Source organism: Rattus norvegicus, chromosome 18 (assembly GCF_021556685.1).
Source record: "Rattus norvegicus strain SHRSP/BbbUtx chromosome 18, alternate assembly SHRSP_T2T, whole genome shotgun sequence".
NCBI classification, from domain to species: domain Eukaryota; kingdom Metazoa; phylum Chordata; class Mammalia; order Rodentia; family Muridae; genus Rattus; species Rattus norvegicus.
In genome coordinates, this window is record NC_141551.1 from 81,754,054 (window position 1) to 81,779,839 (window position 25,786).

General features: G+C 36.9%; 1 protein-coding gene across 4 annotated transcripts in view; it reads left to right on the forward strand.

Annotated features, from left to right (window-relative positions):
* Neto1 (neuropilin and tolloid like 1) overlaps positions 1-25,786 on the forward strand; it is a 120,394-nt gene that overhangs the window by 88,426 nt on the left and 6,182 nt on the right. For all 4 annotated transcript variants that reach the window (XM_087592699.1, XM_087592700.1, XM_087592698.1 and 1 more), the window contains 3 exon segments: positions 20,098-20,211; positions 23,679-24,237; positions 25,193-25,267. In XM_087592699.1, coding sequence (XP_087448825.1) covers positions 20,098-20,211; positions 23,679-24,237; positions 25,193-25,253 — 734 coding nt within the window. In that variant the 3' untranslated portion in view covers positions 25,254-25,267.

Consider the following 25,786-nt stretch of genomic DNA (forward strand, 5'->3'; position numbering starts at 1 on the left):
TGAGTTTCTCCTTCGGTGTGCTTTAAACTGAGCAGGCTTGCTACTGCAGAACCACAATTAAAGTACGGGGAGAGAGAACTGCGTGGGAAGACAGAGAATTAGGAAGTACTTCAGAAGGTGTCGAAGTGACATGATGACATTTAAAGTTAGTGCAAAGTACAGAAGTTTGTTTTGTTTTTCCCCCACGTTGGAAATTATAGTTCAATGAATAATGAGGTGTATGAACAGATAGATTAGGATATTCTTAGAAAATTTTGGCTATTTCATGGTTCACAAAAATAACAAACAAACAAAGAAAAATCCCAAGAAATTCAGTTTTAAAGAGTAAGAGCTTCGCACTTTCAAGCAGTGACTTTTTACTTAAATTGAAACAACAACAACAAAAAGTTTGGAACCGACTAAGATATCTTGTGAACAGCACGGGGTGGGGGCAAGGTTTTTAAGTTCAGGATTGCTAAAAATGTAGACAATTATTTTATAAAACACACAAATTCACTTAGCTTTAAATTCCTCTCTGACTACTCAGCTGGGGCAATCTAGGTTGCCAGAACCCTTGAATGACACTTGTTCTTTCTAAATAGTACTGTGAACTTCAAGTGAGTTAAAGATTCTGCCCAGCTGGGGGCTGTTTGTACAAGTTGAAATCTCTGTCTTCATCTCAGGGCTTGATAAAATGCTGGAGGTCTTGGATCTTTAATTCATTCAGGCATTTAAAAAATAATTATATAGTTCCTAGACTATGATATAAAATTTTCTAATTGGAAATCATGGTGACTTATGCTACACACCTCAGTCATACTTAGTACAGTGTGCCTTCAGTAAGAGGCTTCCATAGACTCCATCATTAGAGTATTAATTACAATTGACATGTGCTGTGAAATACACTTAATAGGAGATCTAACACATTCCTTATTTTATTCTCAATGTTTTGTATACTTTATTATATAACACATTATATTTGCCAATATAATGCCAATATTTGCATGATACTTTGAAATGCATACGTGTCACAGAACCATTACAGAACCATTAGTCAGGCATGATGTATATTTTCTCTTGCAAAAATACCAAGAAATGAATAGTCAGTGTTCTCACTACAGAGAGAAAAATTTCAGGTGATCTTATCGATGGGCTAGAAGTAACCATGGCATCGTGTGATGACTTTACACTTTCAGTTATTATTAAAGGGTTCTGTGATGCGTGTGCATGAATCGTGGGCAGGCAGAGGACAAGACTGTGGAATTAGTTCTTTCCTTCGTAGGATGAAACTTAGATTACCAGGCGTATGTGGCCTGTGTGGTTTGAGATGCCCGGCCATATAACCTGACCCCTGTTGGGATGACTTTTATTTTTTAATATTCTTTTCAAGTTGGAATCATGACCTACTGAGGTCACCTATCTAATTTAACTGTCAAAAATATGGAATGGCAAACTACTACTATGCTACCTCTCAAGTCTCACCAAAAATCCGCCATTTTTATCTACTGCTCTGTAAAATTTAATACAGATAAATGGAAACTGTACTGCTCAATTTAAACTGTGACTTAAAGTTTTATTTTACTCAAGTGCAATATGAGACAACAACTCCACTTTATGCGGACAACATGCTCAGCTGTACAATTAAGGGGCATGTGGAAAGATATCAAGTATGAGGGATGTTGCACTGACCCAAATGAAAACCTCATAGTTTAACCCTCGGCGTTTTTGTATGGAAAATAATCCACTGGAAAGCCCAATAGTATGTGAGATAGAAGGAAAATTCAGCTGACATGTAAGATCCTCTTTTCTCTCAACTGGATTATTAAATTCTATGTGTATCTATAAATCTGCACGCATAATAAATGGTGCATTATGTCAGGTGCATTATATAGATGTAGTTGAGAGAAAATGTAATATTTCGATGTATGTGACTGTATGAGCCATTGAGGCCATTTAGTGAGTAGCTAATATCAGTTAAGGATGAATAGGACACAGGGCGCTCCTTCAACTGCAGGTGAAGTCCCACCCGACCCAGAATGTTCTTCCACAGTGTTGAAATGATGAGTCTTATAATGGCAGTTTCTGTGATCATTACTCTCATTGGCAATGAGCTATTGATAAAAGATTGTTGTGTAATCTGTGTAACACATTATGTTATATATTCTCTGTCGTTGAACAAAATATGGTCGATTGAAAGGTGGGTGATTTCTCTAGATCCTTCAAATTCCGTATGTTAAACAATCTGATAACCAATCTGAAGCCCTTGTAAAATGATTAGACTTCAAGATGAGCACTCTTGGATGAGATTGGGCTCCACAGACAATATCATCAGAAACTGATTCAATTCTACCTCCTCTGAGGACATGGTGGGGTAGTTTTACCTATGACCTGATTGTACCCACACACTGAATGTGTGGTTTGTAGTCTTGGACTTTTCAGAGTCTAGAACTAGGCAAAACCAATGACTCTTTCTTGTAAGTCGACCAGTAGCTTGTGTTTTACTACAACCTTATAGGTAGATTAAATATTACTAAAGATATTTTTACCATGGTACTTTGCTTTCCTTCATTGGCTTCGTATTCAGAATTCTGTTTGTGGTCTGAAGAGAGAAGCCATTATGTAATCAATGCACTGGGTGTGTTTACTGCTTCATTCACTAGGACCATGCTTTACTAAGTAGGGCATGGAAAATATGTGATAGTACCAAGTGGACTTTTGTTTGAAGAAATGGCTTAGAACAACTTTGGGGTCTCTATACAGGCATCTAGGTGACTCACTGAAGAGGCTTCAGGTTCCTTACCTAATGTGGCTTTATGCAATGTTAATTTTGACAGATAATTCAGAATTGCATTGTGAATGGTGCTGTTGACTGTGGATATACATACATGTATGTGTGTGTGTGTGTGTGTGTGTGTGTGTGTGTGTGTGTGTGTGTATGCACATGTGAATGCAGGTGCCTGTGGCCTATAGAATTCATCAGGGGTACCAGATATTTAGTGGACCTTGGTGATACATTTGTGATCTAGGATTGGTTGTACTGTTGTGATCCAGGATTAGTTGTATAGTTGTGATCTAGAACTGGTTGAACAACTGTGATCCAGGGTTGATTGTATATGTGCGTGTGTGTGTGTGTGTGATGTATGTATGTGTTATCTTGTTTTCTGTTGCAAATAACACAATATGTGTAGACTGAATGTGTCATAAATAAGAGAGGCAAATGGATTTAGAGTAATTAATATGCAGAGTTTATGCCTGGTCTTGTTATGCATGATGTGCGGCTGTGTCCAAAGTGGTACAAAGCATCACCTGCCGCTGAAAACCACCACATGTGTACCTGCATGCGTGAGTATTTACACACATGTGGACACATGTGTGCATGTGTGTGTGACACGTGTGTACTGTCTCTCACCTGCTTTGTATGGTTGCTTCAGCAGTTAATGACAGGCTTCTTTAGAGATGGGTTTTTTTTTTTGCACCATAATCTCCTCCCAAAGACTCCATTCTTACCATCCATCAAGAACAAATACATCTCCATGTTCTAAATATATCACCTAAGAAATTAAACACCAGTGTGTATAGACAATTATTATTCAAACAAGATTCATAGATATACGGATTGTGTTTTTCTCACAAAATATATAGTGTACTTGTTTGCCCAAAGCAAATGTCTACCAACAACACATATTTACTTGTTTACTTGTTTTTGATGTATGGCTTGTTCATCAAAGGTTGATGAAAATAGGTTGACCACCGAATCTTGTCAGCAGACTCCTACATGATTTTCAAACCTGATTTGATTCTTCAGCCCCATCATGTCCAAATTCTGGCTTCATATCACGGTCACATGTTAAAATCAGTGTGTATATCAAGTCAGCATCACACTACTCTCAGATATACATAAAATAAAAAATGAACACATTCTACAGATCTACCAATATGATGGCTGAGAAAGACCAGTGTAACATTTTAAATCAGCAAGCTTTTATCTCTCCTCTGAATTCGCTGTGATAACGGGAAAATGTGTTTATCGTGAGGACATCATTCATTTTGGCATCAGTAGATGTTTAGCTTGAACAAGACCATAAGAAACTTATTACAAAGTCTGTCTTGCATGACCATATCTGCCCCAGAAATAATACTAACAGTTAACAGTAGATGCAAGATCTCACAAATGAAAAAGGATTCCACAGTGAAGGCTGGGGAATCACCCTCTGTAGCTGGCTTCATGGGGCCAAAAACTAAACAAATAAACCAACCAAAACCAGTCTCCTCTCCAGTCCCTCTCGCTCTCACTGGAGACATTACCAGAATTGCAGCATGTGTTGCTTTTTATGACAGATGAACATCTTTTAAAGATGTGCACACGCAGAACAAAAGCTACCCATAGTCCAGGTATTTGACAGGAATAAGGGGCCTCTGTACTTCTAGGGAAAATAATTCTGGGTCATTCTTAAATAGAATTATTAATGATAGATTGAGGTTTATCTTCCAGAATTATGTCAAAGTTTTTCTAATAATACAGCTGAATATATTTACATCACTTTCCATAGTCATTGACTTTATCCTGAAGAGTCTCCCCATTTAAAAGGTTATATGTAGTAAAATTTATCTTTAAGTACATTTATTCATATCCAATTGTGGCAGATATATTTATTTAACATTAATTGAATGCTGGAGACACTGGTCAATAATACCTGTTCAGGTTAACTGCTGCCTTTCCTAAGCCAGTGTGCTCTGGATTTTGTTTGAATTCAGTAATGGGGATGGGTAGACCCCATCAGTTGGTAAAATTCTTGCTTATGGATAGCTGTTTACTGTTCTGCTCTCATGTACAGCTATGGAAGAATAAATTATCAGGTCTTGATTGATGAGCAGAAAATGTGCATTATAAATAGATAAGCAAGTAGATATTTTTAACCACTGAACACTTTATGTTCACATAGTACATTGTAGTTTCCTGTCAACTTATAGAGATGAGTCAAAGTAGTCAGTTTATTTCTGATTCAAATTGTAAAGGATAACATTTGTTTTTCAAGAGACATGTGAAGAATAATTCTTAGATGTGTTAAAATTTTTTCAGAGTATGAAGACAACATACAAGACCCATGATAGAGCAGTTTTTAGAATTAGCTTTTGAAATTTCTGACATGAATGGTGCTATATTTGTATTCTGTAGCAAAATTTCCCCTCAGAGTGCTTATCATTAATCAAATAGATATAAGGTGATAAAAAGGGAAGGCCATCATGGAAGCCATGACCTCACCAGGTAATACCATAATGAAAATGAAACTTACTCCAGTTATATGGCTTACACCAGAGGAGCCGGTTGAACTGGTGGCTTCTTAGGGCACCAGACACTGCAGATCAGTGTCTGGACACCAACAAGAAGGAAGATTAAGAATTTAGTCAGATAACCCCAAAAATATGAATTCCATGGAGTCTAAAAACCCTGGAAAAGGACTCTTGACACAAAAGTGTGCATTGGCTTCTAATGCATAGAGATTTTGTGAAAATAACTGGATGATGTTTAAAGATTCTGATAATTTGTTACCTGGTACTGTTACCTTGCAGGTCTCTTTTAGACAAACATATTGTTGAGTTTTGATGGGGACAGCGTTCCTGTCCCAACAGATATTCCAATCCTCTGACCTGAGATGTATGAGTAGATTTATCAATCGAGACCAGGCACCTTTCAAACAGTTGTGCTCTGCATTCTGAGTTGTGGTTTCCGTCTGCTGCAAAAAGATGCCCCTTTGATGAGTGGTGAGAACGACACTTATCTGTGGCTATCAGGATTAACATTTGATTGTAGTTATACATTATACTGTTATAAAATATCATTAAGATATTTAATCAATCATAACATATTTTTTTCTGGAAAGATAATGCCAGACACAATGGTCAACTTTGGATGATTACTGAGACCCTAAGGGGCTATATTCAGCCTGCGTTTCACCAAGTAACTATTAAGTTGCAAGGAAAGAAATGCCATTGGTTATGATTATTCAAAAGTATAAATTTATGTCTCAGTGAGGTATATTTCTAGAGCTCACCATTAAAAATTGTTGGGCTTAAAATAGATTAAGAGCACTTTATTAATGTAGGAAATATTTACTTGTGTATGTCATACAGTTACATAAATACCAGATGTCATAGATTTAAATATCAACAGTACACAAAATATGCTGAGAAAATTGTGGAATATATGTCATAATTTGGCATGTCTTCTTAAAATAGACGCAAAAGACAATGTGGGTAGTAAAATTCACTATTATTTCTGTGCATGGCATTTCATATTTATATTGATGAAAAACCATTATACCTAAACCACAAGGAAAATGCAAGTGAGTGACCAACTGTCAGGATAAATTCTGCTTTTAACCCTGTAAGAAGTAGGAATTGAAGACGGCAGTAAGAAAAAGATGATGACCGTATTAGAAATGGAGAAAAAAGAAGTAAGTAGTTAATCATAAAGTAGTCTATGTGCCTTCCCATAAAGTTCCCTTCTCTAAGTAAAATGCGTCAGTGTATAGCGGTAAGAGAAGAATGCATTCAGTATGACCTTTTCTTTCACCCATCCATGTTCAACAATGAACATGGATTGGAGTTGGCAAAGTGTGGTGAAAGCTTTTGTATTTCTCTTAGGGAACAAGGTGCCTGAGGGACAGTCCAACACCACACATTAAAGCATGCACCATTACGTTTTAAATGCTTTATTTAATGTTAAGTAGTTTGTGCAATAGCAAATCATACACTTAAAACAATAAAGTCTGGAACTAAAAGACAGCTTCCTGGTGAAGAGCACCTAGTGTAAGGATCTGAGTACCTTTCCCAACATATGCCAGGATGGTCACAACTGCACAAGCAACCCTGGCTCACAGATGTGCAACCAGTCCTAGATCACCACTGTATAAACAATCCTGGATCACAATTGTACAACCAATCCTAGATCACAAATGTCCAACCAAGGTCCAATAAATCCAATACCCCTTATGAGTTCCACAGGCACCTGCATTCACATGTGGGCACATGCATGCGCACCTGCGTGCACGCACATACACACGCATACACACGCACACACACACACACACACACACACACACACGCAAATTAAAAATAAATGTAAATATTTTTAAAATTAAACAAATAATATACACGAGAGATTTTTTAACTGTTTGTTTGAAAGGATCCATTGCAGGCCTGAAACTCTCTATGTAGACCAAGTAGACCAAGTTGGCCTCAGACTCATAGGGATCCGCCTGCTTCTGTTTCTCAAGTCTGGGTTTAAAGGCTTGTGTGACCATTTCTAGCCCAAATCAATGTTCTTAAGTCAAATAGTTAAATATTTCTGGGAATACACTTGTGTTTTTTTATTTAAAATAACATTATAGTAGAGAATTATATTAAACTGTATTAAACATGGGATGCTAAAAGTAGTTAACAGAAGGAGTCTACACTGTATATGGATATATTCTTGTAAACACAATAGATATATATGTAACATAAAATTCCCACTATATATCTAGTACATATGAGTACAAGATAATAAAATTCAGGTTTAGTAATAATTTTAGGTTTGTTTTGTTTTGTTTCTTTTGCTTTTTCTACATGGAATATGTATGGTTCTAGTGAAACATTAAAAGCTAGAGATAAGACTTTGCAAAGGGATAAATTATATCTAAGAAAATAAGACAACCCACATTGTATTTTTCAGTAGAATAATTTATGATCTCAGAAAAAAAGTTAATCAGTATTAAGGAATCTCATTGCTCCATTGTGCCTTGAGTGTAGGTAATATGAATCCACCCCAGTGGAATCCACCACTTATAGCCCATTGAATGCTTAGCTGATGCCTGCGTGACCGACTTCCTTAGGTAAATCTTCTGTTTTACAGTATCATTGAGCTAGTTAGTGTTTTGCTGTTGTTGTTTTGTTCATTGTTGTTTTTGCCAACTCCGCGAAGTAGAGTCTTCTGGGGGAAAGAAAACTTAGTTGCCCAATTGCTTCTGTCAGGTAGGTAAGTCTAGCAGAATTTTGTTGATTAATGATGGTGTGGGCAGGTCCTGTGTGCTGTCTGCTGAGTTCCATGCTATCTTTGGACAGGATGTCCTGAGTAGAATAAGACAGCAAGTTGAGCAAACCCTGGCGAGCAAGGGAATGTGTCCTCTCCTTCCCTGGTTTCTGCTTCGATTCCTGAGGCCAGCATCCTGTCTTAAGTTCCTGTCCTGACTCCTCGGCCATCAACTGTGATAGGGACATGAAAGCCAAATAAATCTTTCCTCCCTAACTTTCTTTGGGTTCTGGTGTTTATTACAATCGCAAAGAAGTCAAACTACAAGTGCCCTCAGATATAACAGTGGCACTTCCTGTTACATGTAACTACACCCCTAGTTCACTTTAAGGCTTTCTAAGATGGAAAAATAATTTAAAAGATGTTACTCTTGGCACATTGCACAGCAAATGTGGACACATGATGATCAGGTTAACCTAGTACAAAATCGTCCTGTTTACCATGTGCATGAGTTATCTGTTGACGCTGTAACAAAAGTGTCATTCCCTCAGACTAAACAAATTTATTTTGCTATATTTCTGATGTCAGCATTTTAAGGGTTTAAGTGGCTAAGACTGTAGTGACACTGTGGTTTTGTCTCATGGTCTCCTGAGACTGCCGATGAGAGTCTCTCTCCTCATCAGTTTCAGTTAAACAGCTGTGTCTCTCAGAACTCCTTCCACAGCAGCAGGCTTCCCTTCATTCATTTTGCCTTGTTGTAACATCCTGTCTCAAGGTGAGCCCACCTAGATAATCCAGGATCAGGTCCTCTTCTTGAAATGATTAATCTCATGACATTTGTGAATTCTCTTTTGACATTCACGACATCCTATTAATCATTAAGCTCTCTATTAATCATCACGTGGACAAATTCGGAAGCTTCTTTTTATTTGATATATTTTTAAAAATTAAATTAAAATCATTTTTCCTTTTATTTTTCTTCCCTTCAACCTCTCTCACCCCATCCCCAACTTTTCTCAAAATCATGGCTTCTTTTTATTTTATTATCATTGGTGAGACAAGGCTGTAGCTTGATAGGATGTTGCTAGTTATGTTACTACATGCGAATTATTTCTCTTTTGATTTTTTTATGTAGCTGAGGAGTTGTTTGCTGAAGCATGATAGTGGAAATGACTTGAAGACTGCGTGTATCAATGCCAACTAACTGTGGTGTATCTAAACACATGCCTACTTTTAGAAATTATAAGAATGTATTCCTTTTCTTTATAAAGAAAATATCATTTAAATTAAGTAACTTTTTTTCTTTTCTTTTATTGGACTTTTTACATTTACACTTCAAATGTTATCCCCTTTCCTGGTTTCCCCTCTGGAAACCCCTTATTCCACCTCCCCACCTGCTTCTATGAGGGTGCTCCCTTACCTACTTACTCACTCCCTCCCACCTCCCCACCCTGGCATTCCTCTATACTGGGACATCAAGCCTTCACAAGACTAAGGGTCTTTCCTTCCATTGATGCCTGACAAGGTCATCCTCTGCTACATATACAGCTAGAGCCATGGGTCCTTCCATGTGTACTCTTTGGTTGGTCCCTCCATGTGTACTCTTTGATTGGTGGTTTAGTCCCTTGGAGCTCTGGGGTGTTCCTATGTGAGTGCAAACCCCTCTAGCTCCTTCAGTCCTTTCTCTAACTCCTCCATTGGGGACCCTGTTCTCAGTCCAATGGTTGGCTGCAAGCATCTGCCTCTTACTAACCAACCATGAAGCATCATCATAAGGTTATAATTTTGGCAAGTGGGCACATGTTTCTAATATCAAAATTAATGTTAGACAACTACGAGAAAATAAATCGCTTGTCAGTCATTTACAAAGGGTTTGTTGTTGAAACAAATGCTGTAATAGGATGATGAATATTTAATACTGTGTCCTAATATGAGCTAGTTAAATCGACTACTTTATTATAAGGAATGACTGGACTAGCCCTCAGTGCCCTCTCCAGGAAATGGGAGAAATAATGACAAATAGGTAACAGGCTTAAATATATTTCCTCCAAATGCAGGGAGGCAAGGAAAATGATATAAAATTGTGTAATCTGTTATCAATCCTCTTTCCCTCCATCCTTCTTTATATCTTCCCTTCTACTTTGTCGTCCCTTCTTTTCAAATCTTTGCTGCATTTCAATTGTACCACAAAGATAACAAGAGCCAAAACAGTTTACTATTTTATAATTATCTTTAATGTTCTCTTATGACTGACTGACTTAGTCATTTAACTTGAGTCACCAGGAACTTTCTATATGAAATCCATAGGTACATAGAATAATATTTACTACATAATAATGCATTCCTTCAGTTTTTTTTAGGACAAAACAATTGCTTTAATTGAAATCACTTAGCCTCAATGTATAGTCTTTAAAGATGTCCCTTTGTACATTGTAGAGTAATGTAGACTAGTGAGATGTGGGGCTGTAAGAGGGCGAATGGGACTTAGAGCAACGAAGCCACGTGGGAGGGATCTTAAGCTCTTGGGAAATCATACGTATTAATTGCTGCGGCTGTTTTTTTAAAGCCGTTGAAGTGTATAGCTGTCAATAAAGATCTGTGTCATTTCTTTCCGTATGGCAATGGAAGATTTCTATCTTGAACTGTCAGCATATGAAGCGGTCCAGTCACCAGCTCCAGGCAATGTGTCCTGTTAAACTTGGCTGAAGTCTCTGTTTACTGCAGGTTCTTGAAATGTTCAGCTCCAAAGCCAAATATTGTACCTTTGTAAGAACAATGTGTCTAAACTAACCAGTGACTGCAGGCACGCATACATCGTCACAAAATAAACTCTGTACCAAATGTGCAGGGCCTAATAATAACTCCAGTGCAAAGCAATCCAACATCCTCCTCATTATAATTGTGATGTCTAATTGCACACAATGAATAAATCATCACGCAGCTGAGTCAGAGCAGACATAATGATGGTAGAAAAGCATACAATAGTTCCTTGGAGTGAAAACTCGAGTAGGTGTCTTGTGATGTTTTTCACATCATAAGAGAGGAAAGAAATTAGCTCTACCTATGGAATTAAATGTGTACATGAAATTATGTCTTGCATTCCTGAATATAAAACTCAAGGGTGGGATGCTATAATTTCATCACAGCTTTGCAGAGGAATATAATAATTCTGTGAGACTGAATTAAATTTTGCAAGCAGAGTTCTCTATATCACATAGATTGAGAAATACATTTTTTTCCTAAGACTGAGTGCTTTTGTGAAAAATCATGTCAGAACAGAGAATTTCGGAAACATTGATTTTTTTTCAAAGCAAATGGAAGGAAGATAAAATACATGAAGAGAAGATGTGTAAATCGATATCTGGGGTCAGTTTGGGGAACATTTTTCAGGAAAATGACATTTATTCTAACTTTGAAATCTAAGGGTCAATTTTAGTTTACAAAATGGTAGCAGGAAAAATTCTATTTGAGAGGGATATTGTGGCGGCAGTGTTGATGGATAGATGTGTATATAATTTAAGAAGACTTTGGTGTATGCCATGGTGTATGTCATGCATGTGTGAGGGTATACATCCCTGAATTAGCCTGGAGGACAGAACAGTGGGGCAGAGTCACAGGAGTGGGAGTTAAAGGTGTTTAAGGGACGTGCAGCTTGTTGCATAGATTCTGGGATCTTAACTCTGGTTTTCATTATCACTTAGTAGTGAGCAATTAATTTCACTTAATTGCTAAGTCATTCCTCCAGACCCATGTTTTATAATTTTTATCAGTCTGACTCAATAATTATGATACCATCATGACAAATGCCTAGTATTATTATACAATCTACTTTAAATCTGGTTTTTAATGTCTAAAATACGTATTTTACTATGACTTATAATTGCTGGGTTCGATGACCTAGTGTTATTCCCCATCATTTATACTGAGAAAAGAGTGAAACTCATTAGAAACTAAAAACCATTGTCATACTTTTTTTCATTAATCATTCAATTCATTTACAAATGACATTCCCCTTTCCAGTTAACCCTCCACAAACTTCCCATCCCATATCTGCCCTCTCACCCTTCCCTTTGCCTCTGTGAGGGTGCCCCCTCCACCACTGCTCTAGCATCTCTCTATGCTGGAGCATCAAAGATCCACAGAACCAAGGACCTCCCCTCCATTGCTGCCAGACAAGGTCATCCTCTCCTACATATGTATCTGGAGCCATGTTTCCCTCCCTGGCATCTCATACTCATTGACTGAAGAGGAATTTGTACTCTGTGAAGTGTGCAAGTGAGGATACACTAAGCAAGCAAAAACTAGTTCCTGTTGTACCTAAGGGAATGGCTCAGTGGGTAAGAGTGCTTATGACCAAGTCCCCGGCACTCAATATAGCAAAAACAGGTATGGATATGAACATCTGTAATCCCAACATTGACAAGTAAATCCTGAGGATTTGGCTGCCCAAATAGCTTGGACAAAATCATGAGCTTCATGCTTATTGTGAGACCCTATTCCAAAAATTAAATGGCGTGAAACAAAAGCCACCTAACATCTCTTCTGGCCTCTTCACTTGCAAGCATGGATGCAGGGACAAGGGTGCACTCAAGCAAGCATGTGTTCACACACACATTCCAACACAGCACACCACTATCACAAGCAAAAGTAGTTCCTGTAGCCTTAGGTTCTGATATAAAGGAGGGGTTAAAACAGTGGATTGACAAAGGTAGTCTGAGGAGGCAAGCTTAAGTTTTATGTAAGAACACCAAGGCTCATGCAGTGGGGAAGGATGGGGACTTGTCACTGGGAGTGTGCTGAGGTATCTACATTCTTGAGGAACTTGTTAACAGAGGCTACCTGACTTCCTCTTTTGGCTTCTGCCTTTGCAGGTTTTGAAGTCAGGGACAAGACCTTACTGGAGCACTCCTGCACATGCACACAAACAAACACACCACACAAGCACAAGTTAGGGCACTTGCAAAAGTTCATTGATACAATGGTGACTCAGAATACTCCATCGGGTTTAGACTGAATGGCCAAGGGACAAGAGCATCTGTCACAAGGGCCAGGAAGGTATAGGTGGGTGTTGTTTTTTAAGTTAGTTTGAAATGGGTTGTTGCCCTAGCTTTTTCTCAGCGTGATCATTAATGGTGTAATAGAAAAGCTGCCAAATTTTGATGTCAATTATATCTTGAGCTTTTTCTGAACTTTAGAAAAATCATTTCTAAGAGTTTTTGTTGGAGTGGTTAGGATGTATTAAGTGTAGGGTCAAACCATATGCAAATGGAATGAGTGTTTCCTTTTTCTCTTAACATCTTGTCTTTTCCCCCTTCTCCCTTGCCTTACTGTTACAGCTAAGACTTCAAGTACGGTAATGGAAAGGATGTAAGTGGAGAGAGTATCTTTCCTGTTCCTTGGTTAGAGGTCTGTGCTCAGTTCTTTAGGGTTTTCATAGTCAGCCTTCTCCTAGTTCTTTCGGGGCTTTTATCATGATGGGATGCTGAATTAAAGACGTTTTCTACATCAATTAAGATGATCATGAAATATGTTTATTTTAGTCTCCTTTGGGGCTATATCACATTTATTGAGTTGCAGATATAAATTCATTCTTGCATCCTGGAATGAAGTCACCTTGCTCATGGTGTTTGACATTTGGTGGGTTGTTGAATTCTCTTTGCAAACCTTCTATAATTTTTCATCCAGCTCACCAAGAAATCTGTTCTCTCTCTCTCTCTCTCTCTCTCTCTCTCTCTCTCTCTCTCTCTCTTTCTCTCTCTCCTTATCTGGTTTAGGTATTGGGTGATACTGGCTTTACAACAATGAGTTTAGTAGCATTCTTTCCACTGCTATTTCATGGACTCTCCTGAATAATTTAGTGTTAGCTTTTTTCTTTTTTCCTTTAAAAGGGTAGGTTGACTTTAGTTACCAACCCTCACATTCGTTGCTTAGCTCTCTCAGTTGCTTGTTGCTGATCTATCAAGTTGGTTTAATGATCTATTAAGTTGGTGTGATATCCTGGTTTAATGTTGGTAAGTCATATATACTAGAAAGTTATCCGTTCGTTCCTTTTATATTTTCAATTTCATTGAAACCTAATTTTATAAAACATGTTCTAATCATCCTCTGATTCTTGAAGGGGACTATCAGAAACAAGGATAGGGGACAGGAGGAGATTAAAAGATGGGTACAGTAGATATGCGGTATGACATTTCAGTGGATGTGTCAGGGTACAGTAGCAGTATGCTATGTCATTATGAACTTAATCACTTTGTGCTTCAACTAAGTACCAATCAATTAGCCAGTGATAAAATGAAAGAAAAAAGAGAGAGGATGAAGGGGGAGATAGTGTTGTTTAGGAACAGGGTGAAAGTCCATTTTTGTGACTCTATTAAGCCATATTCAATTAGGATGCTAATTAGCATTCCAAGTAGTGAAGCTATGTGGGAATTAAAATGCTCAAGTCAAGACTGCTTCTCAATTTCCAGAGTCCAGGGTGAATCCTGAGTCAATGGTTTTAACTTAAACTCAGTGCAAATTAATGGAGTCCTTGTAAACAATAAGTCTAGGTAAAAGGGCATGGAGGGAAAAGGCCTCAGAATGTAACCATAGATAGATGCCTCTAGAAACTGCTGTAGGGTCCTGAAGCACATAGGCAATGCTGGTAACAAAGCACATCATGATGATTACGTACTGAGTGAAATCAATTTAGTTTTCTATCACACAGGCCTTTTCACTGTGTATTTGCCTATCAAACATAGACACAAATATATATCAAATATAGATTCATAGCACATATACTTATTTATAACTGTGTGGACTTTTTCTTAACTTTTCCTTCAAAACAACAATCAAAGAGACTCCAAACCATCTTAAAGATCAGGAAGTTTAAATCATCCATTGTAATCAAGGCTCATAACCATTTAACTCAAATAAGAAGTAGTTTCAAATGTTCTCAGAACAATTTCCTCCTCTTCCTCCTCCTCCTTCTCATAGGTCTAAAGGAATTTCCAGTGATTTAGAGGTGGGACACATGACAAAGCAGAACTGAACTAATCAGAAGAGTGTGCTGTGGGTGTGAGTGTGTGATGTGTATATCACCATGCTGTGTGAGCTCTGGCGTAAGCAGAGGTTAAATCATTTAAAAAAATTTTTGGAAGGAGATTAAAAAGGAAGGGGAGAAGGGGAGAGACCACTGCTGAAGTCAGACTGTGAGATCAGTCTTAAAAACATGTTTGCAAACACGGACTCCTTTCCCTCAGTTTCTCACTGTCATATGATAATTGAGTGACTGACTTTATCTACCCCTGGTAGATTTATTTCCCCAGAAATGCAGGGAGTTGAAATAGCATCTCAGAAAGAAATGTATTCGTTCACATTTGATTTAATATTTACAGAATTTTCGTCCATTTGAAGAAAGGAAAGACTTTAGGAGTATGATTGAGCAGTTACTGAACTCAACATTAAAACAGTAGCTATTAATCTAAAACCTCTTAATTATGGAACTGAACCTGTGTTCATGAAATTAGGAGATAATCAATCTCTGATTAGATCTTTGGTTTTATAAAATATGGATTTTAGAATAACTAATAGTACGTGCTTGGGCTATTCATCTCTTTCTTTTATTTCCTCTCTTCTTTTTCTTTAATTGTATATTTTTTATTTACATTTCAAATGTTATCCCCTTTCTCTCACCCAACTACCCACCCCTTCCTGCCTCCCTACTCCGACATTCCCCTACACTGGGGGGTCCAGCCTTGGCAGGACCAAGGGCTTCTCCTCCCTTTGGTACCCAACAAGACCATCCTCTGCTACATATGCAGCTGGAGCCATGGATCTGTCCATGTGTATGCTTTGGATGGTGGTTTAGTCCCTGAGAGCCCTGGTTAATAGGAATTGTTATTATGGGGTTGCAAACCCCTTCAGCTCCTTCAATTCTTTCTCTAACTCACTTCCTCTTTTCTAACACTGAGTCACACTGATCTTGAGGACCCTGTTCATTTACTGCTTTGAAGAGTCAACAGTCTTCAGGTGAGGGATGCACAGCGATATTTTTTCCAGGTTTTTAAATTGTTTTTATTTACATTTCAAATGTTAATCCCCTTTCCTGGTTTCCCATTCATAACCACCCTACCCCATCTTCCTTCCCACTTCTTCTATGAGGGTGTTCCCCCACCCATCCACCCTCTCTGCCTCCCAGTCCTCACATTCCCCTACAGTACCTAAGGGCCCAGCTACACCACTGTGGGCATTTACCCAAAAAAACACAGCAACATTTAACAGCTCTGAGGAAGCTTCAGTGAAATGTGGAAGACGCCCGCCACCTTGTGGATAGAGTGCACACACAACCAAATTTACACAGCATAACAGCAAAACAATTAGGTTCATTAGCTATTCTTCACGGTATAGAAGCATAGATGTCCTATAAAAACTGCCATTTAGACCTTACAAAAGCTGAAATGGAAAATTGATTTTTTAATCAATAATTTATACTTTCTGATGAAAATTCATGTGTTTCGAACAACACGGGGAGTATATGAGCATGTAAAAATAAGGGAATGCTCGCCAAAGGAGATAAACAGAATGTGATTTCAGTAAATTCCAAAAATTAACCACCAGAAATAACTCACGTTTTGCCTGAATGTTTGTTATGCATTTTCCAGAGAGTGTTTGTGTGATGGCTTTGTTATTTGAAGAATGGCAACCACAATAATATGTTCCCACACTAATCCGTATTTACCTAGGAACTAAAAAAGTGCTTGCTGTAATGAGGTCATAACACTGAGGACATAACTCATAAATTTTAAACACCGTTTTCCCTTTTAAATAACAAATGGGATTGTTTGAAGTAAATAAAAGTAAGCAGCTCTCAGCAATGGAACTTCCCTGAATAAGCAGCTCCTATTTGTTCCCTGGTTGACATCTAAGCCCTATGGCTCCCCGTGCTCTTCTTCCACTTCTCAAGTGAAAACGCGGTGGGGAATTTTGTGCTTCTTCATAATTCAGTTTGAGGTATTTGGATGAGTATTCAGTGAATAAAAGATAAACTGCATTGAAGGTACGTATAAATGACTCACACTCTAGATACACTATCTGTTTTTTCTAAAATATTCAAATGCTTTTATCAGAATTAAAAGGCAGCATTGTTACTTTTACCAACCAGCAATACTTCTGGATCTCAATATTTTATTTTTATAGAGTGGGTTTGAAAAACATGTAAAATCAACTAGGTTAGTCAGTATTGTTTTTAAATGATGGAACTTCAATATCTGTGGCTACTGTTTAATAACAAAAATACGTGCTATTTTGATGGCCTTTTTAAAAGGTAAAAAGCAGAATATCAGAAGTGCATATGCCTGCTTAAGCTATGGTCTTTTTAAAGCTATATTCTTATTATTCAAACATACATTCTAAAAGCTTACATTTATCTTGGTGTTTAAATGTATATGCTCTATTTTTGCTTTTGATATAATTGAAGCATAATATCTTAAATTGTGGCAATATATTATAGATAAAAAATAACTAAAAATCTTGTTGGTAGTATAGTCTAATATGCCTTTTCACTAGCACAAGGCAGTGATAGCTCAAAAAGAAAAAAAACAAAGAAACAAACAAAAAACATTTCTTTTCAAGTTAACAAGTAAAATACCACTTTAGCCACTTTGGATTATTTTATGTATCTAGTCAAGATTGCAACTTTTTTTTCTTAGTTTTGATTTTTTGATACAGATTACTTATCATGTAACCAAGTTTCATTTTGACCTCCTGGCTCTAATCTTACTGGTTCCCAATTGCAGTTTTGAAATGTCTGGCCAACATCAGTCCTACAAGGTCTTAGTTTACTTCTGTAAATACCTCAACACAATAAGACAGCTGATGAGGATTTGTCATTTGCCTGCACGTGACACACATATCAGTTTCACAGCTGTTGAAGGCTTAGAGATATAATTGTTGATCCTCTGAGGTAACATCCATGACTTTGCTTAGATAGGTGTACTCAAAACATGGCAATATCAGAACAAATTCATTTAAGCACACAGATAAGAAGTTGTGGACCAGGTTTCAAAATCAGATGTTTTTCCTATCACCTATGCTTCAGTTCTCTCCTGAAACAGGTCCCAGATATCCCTTAATCTTTTTGGTGCTGGATAGAAACTAGTGCTTTGAATCTATTTGGCAAGCCCTCTCTCACCAAGCTACATTCAGGTCCAGGGAATGCTTATAATATCTGCATTCCTCCTATACATCCTGTGCATAAAGAAACCCTACATTCACCCCATTTTATAGATCGTAAAAGAGTAACTGACATGTTGGTCGGTTCAATTGTTGAAAGTTTGAAAGAGGTGTGCTGAGAGTTTGAGAATGGCCTGCGAGGATTCCATGCCAACTCTCTGTGTTCCCTACTATCCATAGTCACCCTGCTTGTGCCAAGGAAAGCCATGACTCTCCACAACTGAAAGCTAGACAGAAAAATAGATAGATAGATAGATAGATAGATAGATAGATAGATAATCGATATATAGATAGATAATAGATGGATGGATGGATAGATAGAGGAGAGAGAGAGAGAGAGAGAGAGAGAGAGAGAGAGAGAGATAATACTCACTACTTAGATTATTAGTCAAGGTAAGTGATGGTAATTCTCATTGCTTGAAGGTAAAACATTGGGATAGAATTTATTAACATTTCTTTATTTATTGTTTTCTCTGTAAAACCACATTATAATAACTGATAAAATGTTGTAAAAATATGTTGATTGATAGTTTTGCAATCAGGAAGCATCTGGAAATCAAGACCACCCTGTTACTCTTTCACATCTCCATCTCAGCATTCTTAGCGGCACACTCTCACATTCTGTCATAGCCTAGGTAAAATGCTCATCTGATTCATAAATTTAAATTTTTTAAACTAATGCATAACATAGCCATTGTAATATCCACGAGGCATTATGTAAGGCCAAGAGATAACCAAGTATCTTAATGGCATCCTTTACTTGGTTATTAACTATAAACAAGAACAGTTTAACACTTTATCAATAGCATTTTACACATGCACACACACATTTTGAAGTCACTCTAATCTGTGTGCAGAAATTGCCTTTATATTTTGTGTTGAAATTGCGTAATGGACCATCGCCACTCTGCAAAGTCATTACAGTTAGCTACAGAAACTCAAATATAATTCCATTATATTTTAAAAAGCAAATTATGTTAGAAAAGCAAATTTTTGCAGCAATATAACATATCGTAAGTTTTTACATTATGATAGATTTACACACCCCTTAATAACTCACTAATTTATGAAGCTTTAAGCATAATAGTTTGAAAATGACTGCCACAGGATCTCTGCTTTTTATAGCTCTTCCAGATGATAGTCCATGTATTTTAAACATTATACAAGGGACCCAGAAAAGACCCCCATCTGTGGGAAGTAAACACTGTTTACTGGGAAGGCCAGAGCAGGGTGCAGATGGAACCACTTCCTCTGAATTGGCTATGTTGTCCGTTGTTACTCAGTCTCTCTCTCTCTCTCTCTCTCTCTCTCTCTCTCTCTCTCTCTCTCTCTCTCTCTCTCTCTCTCTCTCTCTCTCTCTCCCCCCCCCCCCCCGTGTGTGTGTATGTGCATGTACGTGTGCGGGAATGGGCAGAATATGTATTTTCATATTTTTTTGAGGTTGTTGAAGATTAAATTACTTTTGTTTCTGGATTTCTATAGCTTTTAGTTTGCATAATCAAAAGTGTTGTGGGGTTTTGTTTAATATATATTTTCTCTTAGTAGTATTTGTCAGACACATACTTTTTAAGACATAACCACTTTGATTGGTACCTTTGTACAATAAATCTACATATGTAGAATTTCAGTGTGGTGCATGGCATATGCCCAGGAAAATTACATAAACTTTGCTGAATTGTGTATTCTGATGAGAGTGGAGACATCGTGTTCTTCCAATAATCTGAGCCTCCGGTGGAGAGCCAGTCACCAGGGTTAATGATCATTGTGGCAACTTTCTGGTGAAATAAGTAACGTGTCTCATTGAATGCACCTCCCAATTGAGTTGCACTGAGAGCATTCATTCTGACTTTCTTTGTCATGTTCTTTCTCCCCTCACCCCTCTTTTTTTCCTTTAGCTCCCTGTGAAGGCAACACATTCTTCTGCCACAGTAACATGTGTATTAACAACACACTAGTCTGCAATGGGCTCCAGAACTGTGTATATCCCTGGGATGAAAATCACTGTAAAGGTAATGAATTCAGAGCTCTCGAGTGGGAAGGAACTATAGCTGTATCAGTCTTAAAAATGTAACAGAGGATGTGGTTTTGTCTGTCTTCTTTTATCTTAATATCAGTTTTCAAATAATCTCAATGTCTGGAGAATTCCTCATTTATACAGTGGACTCACATTCTAGACACTAAAGATACCTCATGAGAATTTGCAGAGCCAAGTGAAGAAAAGAGTGGTAGCGGAAAGACTCACTTCCTATGACTCCATTTTACTTTCTTCAATTTTCTCAAGTTCATTTCATTTATTCAAAAGTATCCATTCATCTTTTGCTCATGCTCTAGAGATAAAATATTTAGGAAGATCATTTCTGTTTTCAGTTGAAGCCACTTCTATTTTGTTAACAAAACCTTTTTCCTCTCCTATGAAATAGTTCTCAGTGTCCTTGCCCTGTGCACCAGCCAACAACCAATATATTGGTTATTTAAATATGGCTTGATGACTGGGTTATGCCCTATTTTAGTCAACATAAAGACATCTATTATAAAGGCTGAATGTTAACCCTGTTCAAAAGAAGACTAACAAGGAGCAATTTTAGTATGGTCTATCAAATCTTTACTTCCTGCAAACAGAAGCAGAGAAAACCTGTCCAGTACCCACTGAACCACTAAGTCAGTAAAAAAAAAAAAGAGTTTGACTAGTGGAAACTATTTTTGATAATGGGTGTTAGTCACGATTTCTGTGAAAAAACTACTTGGGGATAGATAGGAAATTAAATGCTTTCTGACTTAGCCTCACACCTTAGTGGAAGCGAGCAAACATCAACATCATTTTGTTGGATGTGAGAGTATGCAAAAAAGAAAAGAGCGATTAAAGGAACATGATGAAAAATTCATTATAATAGCACACCGCCTTAACTCCAGAGAGTTAAACCATCTTTGAAATCTTAATTAATGTTCTGGTGATAGCAGAACTTACTTTTATGATAGCTAGTAATTTACTGGGATTGGTTTTATGGCTTAGCATATAGTAAACCACAAGAGAAGGCTATGAGTGCTTCTGATAATGGGCAGAGCATTTTATATCTGTATATCTGGTAGGTTCATATAGCATTGTATTCGCCTTATAATTCCATTGGCTCACCTTTGTCATCTGCAGGAATCAAAGATAATAATTCCTCATCATAGTGCGTGACTTCCTTTGCTTTCTATGTTTATAAAACTTCTATGTCATGTGGTTTTGAACCCATGAGTGTTTCGAATTGTTAAACTTTCCTCCAGATTTCCTTCTTTATCATCATAGGTTAGTAACCTACTTTTGTCCTAAAGTGTATTTATTTGCATCTAACTTTCTTTGACAAACATTTCACTCCTTTTAAAATTCATTATACTTTTTATATAAGGAAATGTTTGCTATAGTCAATGAATAATTGAATACTAATTTACATTCATCCTGATAGTTTCTTTATTCCCTTAGGTTATTTAATGTATCCATGTATAATAATATTCATAAATCTTGTCAGTTTTTGCTTTTTATATGTTTCATATATTTTTTCACCATTTGCTCCTAGTATAAGATCTTCAACACTATGTAGATATGTTGTACTGTAATATGTATTCCTTAGTGTTTTTCAATATTTTCTTGATTTACTTTTACTGTGTTGGGTAAGGGTTCATCCTACACAACTTAGCTTTTATTTATGTGTTAGGCTGAAAATTCTAGTGAAGTGTAAAGCCTTTTCTGTACATAACACTAATAATCTATACACTCTTTACTCATTATTTTCTACATTATTTTATGTATCTTACAACCTCAGGAACATATGATAATTAATTGGTATTTTATTTTATTTCATTCTCCTTTCAGGGTGGTAACAGAATAAGGGAAGTCTATGTTAGTGTAATTTGCCATAAACATGCCTTGGTGATTGTTTCTGCATCGATCATATTTAGGGACTCATTTCTTATCACTGTGTTCTCCTTTTATTATAAACAGTGGTTCATGTCCTAGCACTCAGATCTACTACTGGTACCATTAAACCACAGTCTATGGCACTCAGTGATAAAGATCTCACAGTATTTTTTATGAAGCAGACTGCTGGACAGGAGGAAGACAAATATGTCTGTTTCTCTACCCCTTCTCTCTTGATCATTTGGATTTTCCATGGCCACGGTTTTCTTATGTGTAACTTCAAGACCTTTTTAAGGCAGATCCAACAATTATTGATTGTTTTTGTTCTATTAAAATCTGACAGTGTTTTGTTGCCAATTTTAGAGCATATTTACTAGATAGTGAATTTAAGAATATAGCTATTTCTGTGGGTTTTTAGTATGATCTTGCATCTGGTAACTTAGTATGATTTCACGTGCAGTAACTTGAATCTGGGAGCATGTGTTGTTCTGACCACGAATGCTTATCAACCACGTGATAAACTGTGGGGATTCTTTCTCTCCATGTATCATTTTCCCCTGGTTGATATTTTTTTAAAAATATTTCTTTTCCTCTATAATTTAAAGTCTCTATGTCTGGGTGGGTCTTCTATATTTATTCTGCTTGGGTTTTTCGAACTTGAATTTATATTTTCATTATTAACATGGGAAGTTTTGAGATTCTGATTAAAAATATTCATTCCAATTTCTCTAACTGCCCACAAGCCATGGATGTTCACGCTTCCTGGAAAACTCTGACGCATTTTACTTTACTTTGTTGTGTTTTATTAAATGAATTAATTCCTTTACTACTTCTGTGAGAAGGGCTATTTATAATTTATTTTCTCAACCTTCTGTCCATGGAGATACTATCTCCTAAGCACATTCTCTCTTTCATGTCTCTATTTTATTTTATCATGTGTATTCATTTTGCTCTTCACTAATAGGAAAATTTCCATAATGTTATTACACCCAAGTTTTAGTATTCAATTTCATGATAATTTATTTGGAAAAGTATGGACAAGTTCTCTTGCTACCATTTCAAAATGTATGCTGTGATTTTGTCTTGAATTATTCTTGGTATCATAATGCTGTGTGTCCTATTACTTCAGTTTTACCTGTTGAGCAAAAGTAAAGAGAAAAACAGGTCCATCTACTCCTTACCGGTTCAGTATTTTAGAGGTCCTTTTATGACTCGGAAAAGAAGTCAAAGCATAGTTCAGGAAATTACCAGGACCTTCATAAACATTGTGTTCTAAGTCTTATGTAAATTTTTGCATGAATATGTTATATGATCATACATATATAAATAAATACACATGTTCATATTCAAAGAAGGGCTGTGAGCAACGGGATAGTTACTTTTTATGGATGGAAAATTATAAAAATAGAATCTTAATTTTGAAGAATTGCCACGTAACAATTTAAGGCTGTGAAAAGTGTATGCTCAGCCTATGTTGCTTTAAATTTTTTTAATTTGCATTTTTGAAGGTGATATTAACACATGGTGGGTTGTTTCTCCTCTTGTCTGTCTGTTGTTTTCATTCTCTCCTACCTACAGAAAAGAGGAAAACCAGCCTGCTGGATCAGCTGACCAACACCAGTGGGACGGTCATTGGCGTGACTTCCTGCATTGTGATCATCCTTATTATCGTTTCTGTCATTGTACAGATCAAACAGCCTCGTAAAAAATACGTCCAAAGGAAGTCAGACTTTGACCAGACCGTTTTCCAGGAGGTGTTTGAGCCTCCTCACTATGAGTTATGCACGCTCAGAGGAACCGGAGCAACAGCTGACTTTGCAGATGTGGCAGAAGACTTTGAAAATTACCATAAACTGCGAAGATCATCTTCCAAATGCATCCATGACCATCACTGTGGATCACAACTGTCCAGCGCGAAAGGCAGTCGCAGTAACCTCAGCACAAGGGACGCTTCTATCTTGGCAGAGATACCCACGCAGCCAGTCAAGCCCCTCATCCCACCCGTGAACAGAAGAAACATCCTGGTCATGAAACACAACTACTCACAAGATGCCGCAGATGCCTGTGACATCGACGAGATTGAGGAGGTTCCCACCACGAGCCACAGGCTATCCAGACACGAAAAATCCGTCCAGCGGTCAGTATCCATAGATATTTGATGGCATCTGTAACTGAAGACGGAAATGCTGCCACAGCATTGTGTTCTAGTCTGTCTTCATGCTCACTCGCCCCGTGAATGATAGTGTAAGCCAGAGAGCGTCATCTCCCCACCCCCTCCCTTCTTATACTAGTGCTAGTCTCTTCTTTTTATATCCCACACACGAGCATGAAATGTACATGTGTGCAATGACATATGTGCACACAGACCAAAGATTTTTATTTCTGTACGTACAGAAACTATTTCTACACAAACGGGCCACCCCATTTATGATAGAGATCTAGACAACTAATCTGCCTTCACAGTCATAGTTGTTGCTCTTATCAATATTTATATATCTCAGGACACAAAACGATTTTCCAAAACTGTTGCTTTACCAAGATTGCCATACAATCTTATTGAACATTTCAGTTCAAAATATTTTTAATAGGTCTATTAACTTTGCTAAGAAAATAAGAGTATATTTTTCCATATAACATAACGTTTATATTACATATTATATTTTATAACATTGAATGCTAAAATACTGAAAATTTATATTTAAATACAGAAATCAGGAGAAATATTCTTATTCATTTTTCTATTAGACATATATAGAGTATCATGTGTTATATGTTCATATTCCTAAAATGAGTAAAAATATTTGGGCAGAAAAATTTGAAATTAATAATGTATTTTTAAAATTCCAAAATACGTCTAGTTGAATTATGCTGTGTTTGCATGCTTACTATACCTTACGTAATCATATAGATATATGTAGATTTTTTTCACAAATTCTACAATATCTAATTTGAGTTAATATAATTTGCATGCTGCTGTAATACTATTGTTCTCGTTGACTTATTAACTTTAGGAATGTTTATTAAGAAAAATGTATGTGTTTATATTTTGTGCAAATATTACTTTGTTGAATGAAATAGCCATAACATTCCAGGTTCTGCCTCATTGGGTCTCTAAGCAAACATGAATCTGAATACAACACAACTAGGGTCTAACACGAAAATCCAAGGTAAGCAAACGCCCTCGGCTACTTCTCCCCTTGTCATCTTCTATCTTTTTCCGTTTCTTTCTGGTTGTCTGTCTCATAGTACTTCAGACAGTGTGGTTTGTGTTCGTTATTTCTTAAGCTACCCGTCCCATGGCATTCCATATTTAGGCATATAGTAGATGCAATAGTAACGGAGTGACTATTCTTCGGATAGAAGAGCTGAATAATAAATTTTCATAGCCTTTCATTATGCTTTGTTCGACAACAGAATAAGCTAACATCCACATTGTAAGCCAAAGACGATGAAAGCAACGAAGTATCTCCAAGAACTAGTGCAAGATACCTTGGTCTTCGAAAAAATCAAATATAAGAATATTCACTCTTAATGTAACTAAAGAGTGGCAATTATTGATATAATTTGACTATATTCTATTCGAACGCAACACCAAGTATTTGGTAATATTCATACAACTTATGTGGCTTTTATTTTTTGCATGAGCAATTTACCTTACCTCATTAAAAATAAATGTGGCATGTTGA